At 37.0% G+C, this 15,438-nt stretch overlaps 1 protein-coding gene across 3 annotated transcripts in view; it reads left to right on the top strand.

Moving 5' to 3' along the window:
* Positions 1-12,248: 12,248 nt before the first annotated feature.
* Positions 12,249-15,438, top strand: part of LOC121315930 (1-phosphatidylinositol 4,5-bisphosphate phosphodiesterase beta-1-like) — a 295,784-nt gene continuing 292,594 nt past the window's right edge. For 2 of the 3 annotated variants that reach the window (XM_041250544.1, XM_041250545.1), the window contains exon 1: positions 12,250-12,416. In XM_041250544.1, coding sequence (XP_041106478.1) covers positions 12,318-12,416 — 99 coding nt within the window. In that variant the 5' untranslated portion in view covers positions 12,250-12,317. Of the gene's footprint in view, positions 12,417-15,438 lie in introns of all 3 variants that reach the window. The other variant, XM_041250543.1, reaches the window with a different exon arrangement.

The raw sequence follows: 15,438 nt of genomic DNA, 5'->3' as shown, positions 1-15,438 counted from the left end.
TCTGTCAACAAACCAGGAAGTGAAGCCGACAGCCTTAAGGTGGACCAAGGCAATTGCAGTTCCAGTAGTACACGGTATTGCACATAGCAAGGGGGTTCCAGTGCAAAGGTGTATAAACTCAGCAGAATGCACCTTCAACGGCTCCAGGGAAATTGTTAGTAGGGCAGTCAAAAGTACTAAACCCAACATAGGTTATTATCAATAGTTTTTACTTGACTTAAACATATCTGAAATTAACATTTTAAAAAACTCCAAGCTAGATTGTGAGTTTAAATTATTATTATTATTATTATTATTATTATTATTATTATTATTATTATTATTATTATTTATGCTACAGCCTTCTCTAAAATGACATCTATCACTCAATGCACAGAAACGTATTACAGCACGTTTTAAAGGGCTGTTATGTGTCTGTTAACAAATTATAATTATACACATTATACAATATTTTGTATAGTATTTCTTATGGGTCAAAAAGTAATTTAACAACGTTTTAAATATTAATTTGTAAATAACTATTATACAATATTGGATTACTGGCACCCTGAACTGGGCAGACTCCAGCTGTGGGTCTGGCACCTGAACGGGACCGCCTTAGGGCTTTCAGATGCAGTAGTGGGTACACTGCAGAACGCTATGGCTTCTTCCACAAGAGTGTTGCACGCCTACAAGTGGAAATATTTTCAAAATTGGTGCATGCGTATTGCCCTATAACATTTTACAGTTTCTGCAAGATCTGCTAGTGGCACTCATATACTGGCGACCCGTTTTCTAAAGGGTGCTTGGCAGTTACGTCCTCCCCGAATTGAGTCTAGACATGGTACTGCAGGCTCTCACTAAGGCCTTGTTTGAGCCCATACGTTCCTTAGAGTTGAAGTATCTCTCTGTGAAGACAGCCTGTCTATTAGCTATCACCTCCGCTAAGCGGATTAGTGAGTTACAGGCACTATCTGTGCACAGTTCATGTATGTATATTTAGGACAATGGAAACAGGGCATCGTTGCACACAACCCTGCTTTCCTCCTCAAGGTGATTACAGCTTTTCACTCGAATCAGTCAGTGGAACTAGAGGCTTTCTATCCCCCTCCCTTTGCGGAGGAGATGGATAGGAGATTAAATTCCGTCAGTCTGATCAGCTCTTCGTTTGTCATGGTGAATGGACCCGAGGTCAAGCTCTCTCTAAGCAGCAACTGCCCCTTTGGATTGAGGACATAGTTTTGACTGCGTATACTGATGCCAGCCTACCCCCACCTGGGAGGGTGGCTGCACACTCTACCTGAGATGTGGCTACATCATGAGCCCTCTTGAGAGGTGCCTCATTGACAGATATTTGTACTGCAGCTAGCTGGGCTACTCTGCATACATTTACCAGGTTCTACCGACTTAACGTTGTAGATCCCTCTATGCCTTCAATAGACACCAGGGTCCTTGGCGTTGTACGACACTAGATGGCGGTAGCGAGATGTCCCTCATATACTGTCTGCTCCCTCGCGACGGCTTTGGTATACTTTTCTAAAAGTATTGTTTTGGCAGTCATCTTTGAATTGAACGGGAACGGTAGGTTACGTAAACTGATGTTCCCACTGTTTGTTCCCAAAATTGCCACTGCCTGCTGTATACTGCACAAAGTCTTGTCAACAACAAAATTAGATGTTCAGGAATCAGTGGCTCCCTGTGAGACAGACGGGGAAGATTACCAGTGTTGCCAAATCTCACGAGAAAAAAAAAGCAGCACTGCATTTCAAAACAAGTGCAACCCGTGTTAGAGTGTGGGTGTTTATGCAAATTCCAACCTGTGACTCTCAAAAAAAACAAGCCCAGTTCCGCTTATTATAAGGAGAATTGGCAACTGTGAAGGTAACCTCAGCCGCCAGTTTCAATTGGACAGCAGCGATCTGAGGAGATTCTCTCCTTTCTTTTAAGTTGTGTTGGATTTACTGTTGTGTTCAATATTAATGATGCAAACAAATAAAACACAATCAATATGTTCATTTGCAATTTTATTTTGTCACTTCTGAGAGGGTTTCAACAACTTGTTGGATGTTGTTGCGCTGTTTTGGGCAATCAAGCTGGCTCATGACATCCAGTTCACCAACTATATTTATTAACGTGGAGGGCAGATATGTGGTTTTATACAGAACTGTAAACCCACAAGAGATATATAACATGACAGTTCAGACACAGCAAAAAACAATAATAAAAAAGCCGCCAGCATTATCATTAAGGTGAACTGCACCACTGTTAACCATAAAACCGCCCATCAGCCATTACTTTCTGCTGTCTTGGAATCCACAGTAACAACTGATCTGGTCCCTTGCAGTATTTATAGTTAAGGATAAACATGCTCATTAACATTTACATGTGAAATGTGATTTTCCATGCAAAACTGGGCATGAATTTCCTTGTGTGTTTCGTCATTTAGACGAGTAAATGAGATTTACCCTATCCCTCTTTTTGGCCGTTTTTTTCGGCCACAAACCTGATTTACCTGTACTCTCAAACGTGCACACGCATCACCATTTCATGTGTAAACTGCTCCGCATGGAAACCCCATGATTGTCACACAGACGCCTGATGTTTAATGATAATTAATATTCCATATTTTTTTAATACAGAAATGTACACTTTACTTAATTTATTTGTATTTTTTCCTTTTATTATTAATATGATTTTGTGTTTGTGTGTTTTGGATCAGCAGGGAGGGGGTTAAATTTCTTCCTGCCAAAATACATGTTAGAATGTGGCTGGAGCCTTGATTGAGTAACTGTTAATGATTGATTAATTGGGCTCCAGCTACAAACTATAAAAGTCAGGAGAGATCCTTTGTCTGAGGAGAGAGCTAAGACGAGGAATGTAAAACAATACTGTGAGTACAAGAAAGACGATTGCTACCAACTGTGAGACCTTGTAGGTATTCGTTCTAGTTTAAATATTACTTGTGTTTGTGTTCTATTTTAATTTGGCCCACATAACCTTTGTTTTCTGTGTTTAAAAGTATTTTGTCTCAGTTCATTTTTCGTTGTTAAAAAAATATATTGCGTTGCCATACAATTTCAGCCCTGTACCTGTTTCGTGAACATTACTTCCTTGTCTGTGACGTCGCCACACATGCCACTCAAGCCTACTTATTGACACAAGGGGGTAAAACAAACACAGTCATGCATCTATAACATATTAAATATAGCAGAAAATGAAACCCAGAGATGTCACGCACCGCAGAGGTAAAACTACTTCAGCAATGAAATGTTGCATTCAGAAATCTTGTAAGTCTTAAAAATATAATATAAAAGAAGTAGCAAGACCCTGTGGGAGATTATTTTAAGAAAGAAACACTCTGGTGCTCTGTCCTGTCAGATGTTGGCTTGCCTTGATGAAGCCTGACAGGAAGAAGTGCTGGCTTTATCAATTTAATAAATGGCTTCAAGCAGAGTGTTTTATTTTCATAAAGTAAACATATTTATCAATTTCCTTGTGGGTTTCAGCTAGTGTGAAGAAGGCAAGGCAACAATGAGTGTCTATCTTCTTTTAAAGCTGCTGTGGCAGGGCAGAAGAGATCACACGGTACAGATGTCATAATCACAAACTGCAAAGATCTTCTACTCCCAAACCACTAGTCTGATTGAACCAAAAATTGGCACACATGATCCTAGTATGGTTGTATTTAAGATTTGGTCTCCCCTAAAGGTCAAATGTAAAACTGGCTTATAACTCCTGAAAGTGTGAAGATAGGGTGATGGTTGATGGTTACAATGGAACACATATAGTTTGATACTGGTACTGGCATTCCGCACTAGTTGCTAAAATGTTTGGTACTGTTACTGCCATTTTGCACTATTTGCTAAAGTGTTTGGTATTGGTGTTGGTACTGGTACTGGAAGCTGTAAAGTTGCTAGAAACTCTAGTTCTTATTGTATCTTATTTATTACTGACTTGTTTGATTCGAGATAGCTTTATTTAGTCTACATTGTCTCTTAATTTGCTTGTTACTTATTTTGTTTGAAATATTTATATGTTCCCAAATATCTTTCACATTTACTATGGTTGTATTAGTCCTTCCAGGACCTTTGAGGGGCCAGGGAATGGATCATTATCAGATTTGCCAAGAGGGCTTCATTTGAAGCAAAGGTGTTAAGGCTTACTGTTTACACTGCTGTTGTTTTGTTCCTGAATACATTTTTTGTCAGTCTCTGAATTTGAAGTCTTAAAGTAATTAAATTGATCACTTATCTGTTTGTATTGTTTAAAATGAGGCAATATGACCTACATTATCTAACTGATGCTTGATGTATTGGTTTTCAGTGTATAGTATCTTTGGGACTGTTTGTTCTATTTACTTGGAAGGAACAGGTCAAACCCTGCCTACTGGTGTGGTGATCAACATGTGGAGCATGAGGTAAATGATTATTAAGCTTCCTGGTGCCATGGATTTTAACCAATACATGACTCAATTTACTATGCATTGCTCAGGGCTTCAGCCTCATCCCAGTTGGGATCTTTGGATCAGAAGTGTTAAACATTTATGTTATTCCTGCTGTAACAGAAGCCTCTGCTTGTTGCACTACACTGGTTTAGTCACCTAAATTGTGTGTGTGTGTGTGTGTGTGTGTGTGTGTGTGTGTGTGTGTATATATATGTATATATATATATATATATATATATCATGTTAGAATTTTTTTTTTTTTTTTTTATCATGAAGTTGCGGCCACTGTGTATTTAAGTTGCAGTTTCAGTGCGGCCATAAATATAAACAGTGTGCACTTATGTACAGTATATACTTGCTGTCAAGATGATTTTTTGTTCATTTGTTCAAAAACAACAATAAAAAATAAAAAAAAACATACAAATAGTTCTTAATTCTCCCACTTTAACACCATTTGAAATAAGTTCTACGCCGTGCTTCATTTCAAGTAAAGAATTGCAGCTAACAGTTGCTTTCCCTACCCTACCCCTTTGGATACCTGGACGGATCTGCAGCGCAGCACCTTTTTGTCTCTGTGCCTTTGTGAAGCTTCGGGAGGGAGCTGTGGCAGCAGCTGTGTTTCTGTGTAGTGTGGGACTGTTTTATTTACTGCTTTTATTTCAAACCTTGATTACTATTGCTAGTATTCAAGGGGGTTTCTTATTTTGGTTTGTGCAATACTGTACCTGTCTTTGACTCCTGATATTATTCTTCATGTGGAATATTAATAAAACCCTGCCCAGCCCTGCCTCACTGGTGCTCTGGTTGCACCTCACTTCCTGCCTCTGTGTCGTCACTTCCGGTCCCACAAGCACTACACCCACCAAACCCCATCACAATAATATATATATATATATATATATATATATATATATATATATATATATATATGATTTAACATCTCATCAGCAGGATGGAGCACAACGAGGTTGAGTGACTTGCTCAGGGTCACACAGTGAGTCATTGGCAGAGGTGGGATTTGAACTTGATCTGGTTACAAGCCCTGGACTTTAACAAGTGGACCACACTGCCTAAAGCATACCACACAGTACATGTATACCAGTAAAAACTCGCTCACAAAATTGAAATGCCACTACAGTATTACAAAACAGCAATAAACCTTCAGTCAAAAAATATAACAGTAAGTGTGTACTTGCATCATGGCCCAGTAGCAATGGGAAAGAAGATCACTGATTTGCTAGAGAGGATGACAAGGCATAGCAATCCCCCACTAGCAAAAGACAATGTGAGAGTGACGTTTCCTTTTCTGTTTCAGTTTATTTTTCTGCATTATTTTGCAATGAAGTTACATATAAATAATAGAAACATTGCAGTCACAATAAAAGTTGCGGCAACTATAAAAACTTGTGGTCTGGTTCAAAGTTGCGGTTTCCGCAACAAATTCGTGGTCCATAATTTTCTTATAGCATTACTAAATTCGAGGTGAGTTCGGCACGGGAAGAAAATCCGAAACTTGTTTGTTTTGAATGTGTGATTCTTGCTGTAGTGATTGTTTTAAGAGCTCATTTTATAGATTAAAAACAAAGGGGATGCTAATATTTTTGACAAATTCCGTGAACTTGAACTTGTGCAGGAAAAATTATAAAAAATACTTAAAATATTTATTATTGATGTCTTTCTTATCCATTTTGCTAAAACAAGTGTGATTGTGTTTTCTTGCTTTAATTTCAATAGATTACTCATTTAAAAAAAAAAAAAATTGTCAATTATGCCCTTGATTTTGTGGGTGGGTATATGGGAGTGGCCAGAGTGACTTGGCTAATTTAAAGTCAATACAATTATTTTAACTAATACATTATGAACCTAAAATGAATGCTTACAAGTGGAAGGTCTTGCTACATCCCTTGGTTGATAATTTGCTGCATGCAAAGGCCGAACAGTGAGCCATCTTTGTCAAATTAATAAAGAAAATTAAGTGACAAACTGTGGCAGGCTGGACTTTGTTGGGATGTGGCAAGATGGCCACAGGCCTGATAGTGGCTTATCCTATCCAGTGTTTATAGATCAGTGGCTTTGACCAACATGCCCCATACCATTAATATTTATATAAAATATAAGGTTGTTATTGCTCAAATCTCTAAAAGTATCAGCTGTTGTCCAGTACATTTTTACCATTATAACAGAAATTTGAAATACCCCTTTTTCTTTTTATGTAGTTTTCTTGAACAGAGCAGAGCTGTTGGCACTAACAAACTCCTGTGGCTGCATATTGTATTTTTCCACAAACTGGCTAAAGAAAAGAGATAAACTATCTTTGGGGAATGTAAACAAATTGGTTAGCCAGCAATTTTAATGAAGCCATATGCGCAGAAGATTAAATTATGGAACAATGTACTAAAAAGAAGTCACCTGGGGATCATGAATTTTAGAGCTTGCAGCTTTAATGCATAGAAACCAATCAGAGATAAAATTCACCATAAATGTTTTGTTATCTCACTTTTGCAGGCTGTAAAGGGAATTTTTTTAGTTGCCATTTCTCAATGTGTACAAAAAGAACACTGCTTGAGTGTAATTATTTAACATATGCCACTTATCAAACCTAATAATGTAACTATTTCAACAACCATGATGTCTAACCAGTAGGCATGCATAATGTTTTATGTTCAAATATTCTTCAATATGTAAACTTGAATTTAAAAAAGGAGAGAAATGGTCAGTACTGTATAATGCAATGTACTATACTGTATATACAGTGCCTATTGAAAGTCTACACCCCAAAATTTTTTGTTGGATTTAGGTCATTGCTCTGACTGGGCCACTCAAGGACATTTACCTTTTTGTTCCTTAGCCACTCCAGTGTAGCTTTGGCTGTGTGCTTTGGGTCGTTGTTATGATAAAGGTGAACTTCCGTCTCAGTTTCAGCTTTCTTGCAGAGGGCAGCAGGTTTTCCTCAAGGACTTCTCTGTACTTTGCTTCATTCATTTTCCCTTCTATCCTGACAAGTGCCCTAGTTCCTGCCGATGAGAAACATCCCCATAACATGATGCTGCCACCACCATGCTTCACAGTAGGGATGGTGTTTTTTGGGTGATATGCTGTGTTGGGTTTGCGCCAAACATAACGCTTTGCATTTAGGCCCAAAAGTTCCATTTTAGTTTTGTCAGACCACAAAACTTTTTGCCACATGGCTATAGAATCTCCTGAGTCTATTTTTTGCTTACTTCAAATGGGATTCAAGGTGGGCTATCTTGAGTAATGGCTTCCTACTTGCCACCCTACCATACAGGCCAGATTTGTGGAATGCTTGGGATATTGTTGTCACATGCACACTTTGACCAGTCTTGGCCATAAAAGCCTATAGCTCTTGTAAAGTTGCCATTGGCCTCTTGGTAGCCTCTCTGATCAGTCTCCTTCTTGCTCGGTCATCTAGTTTGGAGGGACGGCCTGATCTAGGCAGGGTCTTGGTGGTGCCATACACCTTCCACTTCTTAATAATCGTCTTGACCATGCTCCAAGGAATATTTGATTTTTTTTAATACCCATCCCCTGATCTGTGCCTTTCAACAACTTTGTCCCAGAGTTCATTTGAAAGCGCCTTGGTGCTCATGGTTGAGTCGTTGCTTTGAAATGCACTACCCAGCAGAGGAAACATACAGGAACGGCTGAATTTATCCTGAAATCATGTGAATCATTACAATTTAACACAGATGGAGGCCACTTTACTTGGTGTGTGATTTTGAGGGTGATTGGTTACATCTGAGCTAATTTAGGATTCCTATTACAAGGGGGTTGCACTTATCCAATCAAGCTATTTCAGTTTTTATTTTTAATTAATTTTCTGCAAATTTCTAGAATATTTTTTTCACTTGGAAGTTGTGGGGTAGGATGTGTAGATAAATGAAAAAAAATATATATATATTTGAATGCATTTTAATTCCAGGCTATAAGGCAACAAAAGGTGAAACTTTTGAAAGGGGGTGTAGACTTTCTATAGGCACTGTACCTTGAAGCCACTAAGGTGAAAGACTACCAAAGTAAAGTGTATTTCATTATCTATATTATTATCTATTTCTCCATAACCGTACAGTTGGAAGGGGCAATGACCCAGATTTGCATCCAGTCCCTTTGCACCTGGATCCCCATGCTGTAGCATTGTTCACTGCCTTGGTACCTGACAGAAAGCATATATTACGTGAAATTTATTGTAGTTCAGAATATTTAGTTTGGTGTACTTCATAACTTCTTGTTTATCTTTTCAGTTCTGTGATTTTCATAATGAATGGCAGAGCACTTGTGTTTCTATGAGACCCCAGTAAGTTTTGCTGGCAAAACTAAGTAGATATGGAATGACATGTCTTTTCTAATATATATATATATAGATATATATATATATATATATATATATATATATATATATATATATATATATATATATATATATATACACACAAACTAAAGTGTATACCAGTTTTTAGTTCGTTTGAATTAGTTTGAATTAGTTTGTAATTAACAAATCCTAATTATGTGTTAATTAAAAATCCCATTTCAATCCTAATTCCTCAATTGTAATATTCATTTACATTTCCCACTGTGGGCAAATTTGGAAAAGGAGACATGCATGCATGCCCATTCTAAATTCAAATTGTATGACATTTGTGGAGCACAACAATACAAACCAAAAAAAAAACTTTGTCAGAGGAATGGCAGCAAAGTCTTCTTGGAGCACGGAAAAAAAAGGAAACGTTTTCTGAGAAGGAGCTGAGAGTCTTTACGGCTGAGATCACTCAGCATGAAACGGAATTGTTTGGAAGAGCCTCAGCCAACAACAGCTATGCTAGTATCCTTAGGAAATTATATGTATTGGCCTGTCCTTTTCAGCATGACATCCAGAAAGTTAAGCATAACACTCTGGAAAAGGTGGCTTGGGCTATCCTTCCAGACATTCCAACTGTGGTCTGAAAGGAACCAGAGTCTAAGTAGTGCAGAGAATACAGCACTTTCACATGGATAGCGGTCCCTAGATTGATGCTGGGGTCTAGCTCATCCATCAATTCAGATATTAGGTCTAGGATGACCTGTGGAGTGAGACTATAATGCTTTAGCACTGCATCATCTGGCATCCCAAACAAAGTGACCCTGGGATTGAATATGAGGGTCTTCTTCATCTTGCCCTTCTCCTCTGATCGTATTCCTGCCTTTCCGCAACAATAGCCAAGTGTCGCCGCATTACGAAGTTTTGTATATATACCACAGCAGCCACCCTGCAGCCAATGACAGGTCTCTGCAGGTGTATGGTTTTATACAGCTCTTAATTACTAGCTTCTACAATGGTTTGTACCTTGTATGAAAAGATGTAAAGTTTTTGGAGGGTCAGCAATTGCCTAAGTGCAAGGCACAATCCCTACATCACATTATAATATTTGTGCCCGCTTAGTATCCAGATCCCACCCAATTCCATGCTCTTTTCTTCATTTGAATACATTTCGATATAATTTTAATGGATTACAATGCCAAAATTTGATAGCAGGTGCAGAACGCCAGGTAAACACCATCCTTTACATACACCATATTTTTACTGGCCGATAAAATCAAACTTTAAGGCTGATAAACATGATATACGGTAGCATTATGGGGGTTTTGTACCCGCAAATCACTTTGCGCGTATCCTTACATCACCCCATTAATCTTCAAAACATACAGTAAGAGCTGTTTACAATGAGTTAATATGGAGAAAAAAACACATCTTTTAGGCACTTAAAGCTCTTACGGGTACCTCAAACTAATTTTCTTCATGGATGGTCATTGTGTTTGATTTGCCTGAAATGCTTAAAAATATATGCATATTACCTTTAGTTCTGAGGTCAAGTTAAAAAGTCGTGTGGTCTAACTCCCAGCTGCTTTAAAAAATGTTCAAAGCACAATCATATAGTAATTTCAGTAGTTATGCAGTAGCAGCGGTGGGTTTAGGCTTGTGATAGCTAGAATCTCAGGTGGCCATTACAGTTTTATGCAATGCTATGAGCAAAGACTACCTGAAAGGTTTTTTTGTTTGAAAATACAATTCATAGCTGGCTGTGTTGGTTTTCAATTGGTTGTCTGGTACAAGAAATTGCAAATGCTTATTTATTCTTTTTTTTTTTTTTTTAATTTACTTGGCAGTCCACCTTTATCCAAGGTGACTACAAGGCAGTACAGGATTACAGCAAGGCCAATATTTAAATACAGTATAGTTACAGTAGGTGAACATTCCACTACAAAAGTGCAATTTAAAATAATATGCAACAAGTTAGGATTACAACAATTTATATCTACAATGACATAGTAGTAGTGCAATTGTGCATGGATAGTGCATCAGATGGGAATCCAGTATTGTGGTGCTTCGATCAGGGAATACAATACATAGTAGGAGGGGTAAATCAAGAGGTCACAGAGTGCACTCCTGAGGAGGTGGTGGAAGGCAGTGAGAGATAGTGTAGTTCTGGAGTTCTCCGGTAGCTGTTTCCACCACAGAGGGGCTAGGGAAGAGGAGCGGACATGGGAGGATGGAGACAGGAGGGAGGACATGACCAGTCGACCAGTAGAGGAGGAGCAGATAGGTCGAGAGGGTGTGTAGGGAGCCACGAGGGAACGGTAGGAGAGAGCGTGTGGTGAGGAGAATGGTAGGTAAGAACAAGGGTCTTGAATTGAATGTGAGCAGAGATAAGTAACCAGTGGAGTGTGCAAAAAAGAGGGGTACATTACACTTAGGAGTAAACACCGTGACAATGACCCAAATGTACTCAAATTCTATTATACTGTAGCTTGCTAAACAAAACATGTATTGTTTTTTTTTTTTAAATATGAAATACCAGTAGAATTGATAGTGTCAACATTGTTTAGTAGGGAACAACCTTTTGGGCATTATGACACCTTTATCTTGCTCTGCATTTAAATTATATATAGTGTAGTATATATATATATATATATATATATATATATATATATATATATATATATATATATATATATATATATATATATATATATATGTGTGTGTGTGTGTGTGTGTGTGTGCGCGTGCGGGCGCGCGCATGTCGCGATATATATATATATATATATATATATATATATATATATATATATATACACACACACACACACACACACACACACACACACACACACACACACACACACTACAGGATATAGGGTAGCTAAATTATATATTTCTGGAAAGCAAACTTTATAAAATGAATGACACTTATTTTTTAACTTACTGCTACTTCAAAGCTTAAAACATATGACGACAAGGAAACATGGTGAGAATAAAGGGACTTTAGATAACCACTTATAGTGGGTTACTGTGGAAAGAGCACATTGTGTTCGACCATTGTGCCTTGGGAGATCGTTATCAAACGTGTTTGCATACCTTCTTCTAAAAGATGTCTGTAATCAAAAGATCCTGCCGTTGATGTTGCGCACTAGGAGGCGCTAAGTCCCAGTGACCTGGGCAGCGATGCATGGAGGGCTGTGAATGAAACGGTGCAGAGTTGCAGTGTGTTCACTATGCTCACTTCTCCAGTCAATTGCGAACAGCGATAGTGCAGGAGGAAGCGTCTCTTTCGTAATCTCTCATTCTATTTTGTTGTCTGCTTTCTGTTCAGATTCAGAACCTTCAAAGCAGTACTGATTACTTGAAGGATGAAACGATAGTGTACGCTGCTAGCTCATTCAATCACTGTATGTCTTTGATCAGAGCCTGATTGGCCGAATGGCCTACCGGTTTATATATATATATATATATATTATATATATATTATATATTATATATATATATATATATATATATACCTTTTAAATTAAAAAAAAAAAAAAAAAATTAGTTATCTACTCAGTGGAAAGTGTGAATGCGTAAATGGCTGGGGCACAGCCTGGGGTTCATGCGCTTCAGCTCAAACCTGTCTGCGTCTCTGAAAGCCTGAAGAAAGGCAATACGTTTCTGAAATGGGATGATGTAAGTATACACGTAATAGAAATACGTGTTTTTTTCGTTTTCATTTTTATTCTGGTTATGCAATACAATAGCAATGACAACAATATACGCTATTCAACTCTTGTATTTTGAAACCAGCATGTGTATTATGGGGCAGGCTTACTGCAATATTGTTTATATTGCAAAATATGTGTTAGTAGAAAAAACCTTAGCAGATGAAAAAAAGTTGACATGCTGTGTTTTTTTAATTTTATTTTATTTTTTAAATCAGTTGACCCTCATTTCTGACATAATATGGTGTCTGTTATAGCTGTTGAATAAACTTAAGTTTTTTTTTTTTTTTTTTTTTTTTTTTTTTTTTTTTTTTTTTATTGCATTACAAAATGCAGTAGCACGGTTCAAATAATTTCTTAATGTACAGTACATGCATATGGTTACCTATCTGTTTTCTTTGTCTATGGAATTAAAATTATATGCTATAAATGAATACAACATAAAAGTACAGTGACTTCAGTCAAAGGTATGTTATCACTTTTAATTTACAGGTCAATAAGGACGCAACAAGTTTGTATTGTGTTAGAATAAAATAAAACTGAACTGCATCAAAACAAACTTTACTAAAACAATATACTTATGTTTTCAGTTTAGTCATATCACAGAGCTATCCAATCCTGCAGCATAATTCACGTGTGCGCGTGTGTGTGTGTGTGTGTGTGTGATGTATTGTGTTATGCTATTTGTGTTTTACTAATTGAAACCATAAGAAATAAAACAAATATGGTTCAGCATCTGATTTAAATTATAACTGTATATTTAATAGAATATGTTGCATGTTTCACGAATGTTCAGTTAATCGCATGATTATTCTCCTGGTGATACTGTAAAATAAATGACATCAATACAACTTGATAGAATGATCACACCATTCAAGTAACATAAGATTATTGTTTTCACCTGTAAAATTAATTTAATCAGTGAAAGGTGCGAGGAACTAAATGTATAGCCTACAGTATGTCATCCTATCAGTGTTACCCTGTTAAGTAAAAATAAACGTTTTATTTTGTAATTAGAGCCAGGTTCTTTAGGAACAAGAACGCCCACTTGTAAAATGTGTGTTCAAAGCAAATGAATAAATAACCCACTGCTATCAAAATAGACAGTATGAAACAAAATAACCTCAAACTGTTTGCATTTGATTAATGGCGTATTTATTTCCTAACTGTTGCGTTATAAAACTCAAAAGCTGTTTTAAAATGATTGTGCCCTTGCATATTAAAAGTCAGCATGTAAGCCTCGGTAGTGAAAAAATAGCAGTTGTCCCTTAACATGACAAGAACAGCGGTCTTAGCCTGCATCAATCTAAATGTCGCCTCTTTATTTCTACACGGAGCATATCTAATTAAGGAGACTGTTAGAGCATGATGAGGGCTCCCTTTTTTTTTTTTTTTTTTTTTTTTTTTATCATTTGCGCTGCTGAGTTCTTTTTGTCATCTGCAGGATTTAGTGGCAGTGCTTTTTGAACAGCAGTGTGGTCTGGTGATTATTCTGGTACCCAGCAGCCCACAGTTTATAAAAATCATTCCTTGAAGCCAGTGTGCCCAGTGCACACTTTCAACTCGCCAGATGTTAGCTTAAGTAGCTGGTTTGGGCTTGTCATGCTAACCTGATTTACTGTTACACAAAAAAGCAAAACCAAAAATGTTTAAGAAAATTTTGAATCAGAGAAAGATAGTCATGTAGGTTGTTTATAGTTTCTGATACCTATTACCTATGTTAGTCAATTCCATTTACTAATGCACTTATTCAGTTTTATTCTTATTACAGTTTTGTTGCACTTTTTTATAAGCATTTTGCATGTTGCACTTTTCGTATAAACATTTTGTATAGACTACATTTAACAACATTTACACCATTCACACACACACACACACACACACACACACACACACACACACACACACACACACACACACACACACATATATGAGTGCAGTGTAGGGGTATCATATGCTTATTATTGTGAAGTCTGTACATTGTACAGATTGGCAATCTTTCCCATTCAAACTATGATAATCTATGCCTGAAATATTGACAGCCTTAAGCTTTGAAATACATTATTGTACATTAAGTGTTGTCATGGCAAATGAAATGCTTTAAGCCTATTTGTTCAACAGTAGGAGCTGTAATATAGTTAGTGTTCTCAAAACATTTAAATGAGATGTAAATTGTTGGTTTAATGTTGCTTGCCCTTGTACATCTAAATTCAGCAAATGATTACTACAATACCTGCTGTAAGTACTGTTACCAATTTTAAAATGTTGCATCTTCATTTGGTAAAATATCGAAATCATACAAATATTTAATCTTTTAGTTTACAAGTCTGCGTTTCCATAATTATATAAAAGAAAAATAAATGCATACGTGTGCTGAATAAACTCCATTCATTGGCTGAATAATGTCAGAATTGAGTGATAACTTTTAAGTAATTGTCAAATATACACGTTGTCATATCTTTCTCCTTGGTTTAATTCTGGTCACCTGTAAATTGTATTATATTTGTGTTTATAGCATATAATTTTAATTCCAAAAAAGATATTATTCTATGCTGTGATAAAGCACAAACCATTGTAACTTAGATGTTGGAATCTTCAGCCCTAGTGTCACAGTTCATATATGATTGTTCATCCTAAATTGCCCTCTGTGTGTGTGTGTGTGTGTGTGTGTGTGTGTGTGTGTGTGTGTGTGTGTGTGTGTGGTGCTCTGTGATGGACTGGCATCCCATCCAGGATGTAGTCCTACCTTGCGCCCTGTGTCTGCCAGATTAGGCTCCGGCTAACCACAACCCTGTAAAGGATTAAGCAGTTAATGATAATGGATGGATGGAACAAATTATGAACTTCTTTGAGAACCTGTTGTTGAAATCAGGTGTTCTCTATAGATAAAAAAAATAAAATAAATTAATGTACTTAATTCCAGTATTTGGACCTTTGCCTTAGACAATTACATAGCATGAGTTAAGACAGTGCATTTCTTATTCTGCGGA

The sequence above is a fragment of the Polyodon spathula genome, chromosome 5 (genome assembly GCF_017654505.1).
Source record: "Polyodon spathula isolate WHYD16114869_AA chromosome 5, ASM1765450v1, whole genome shotgun sequence".
Lineage (NCBI taxonomy): Eukaryota > Metazoa > Chordata > Actinopteri > Acipenseriformes > Polyodontidae > Polyodon > Polyodon spathula.
The sequence above is the reverse complement of the archived record's forward strand: the minus strand, read 5'-3'. Positions and strand labels throughout refer to the sequence as shown.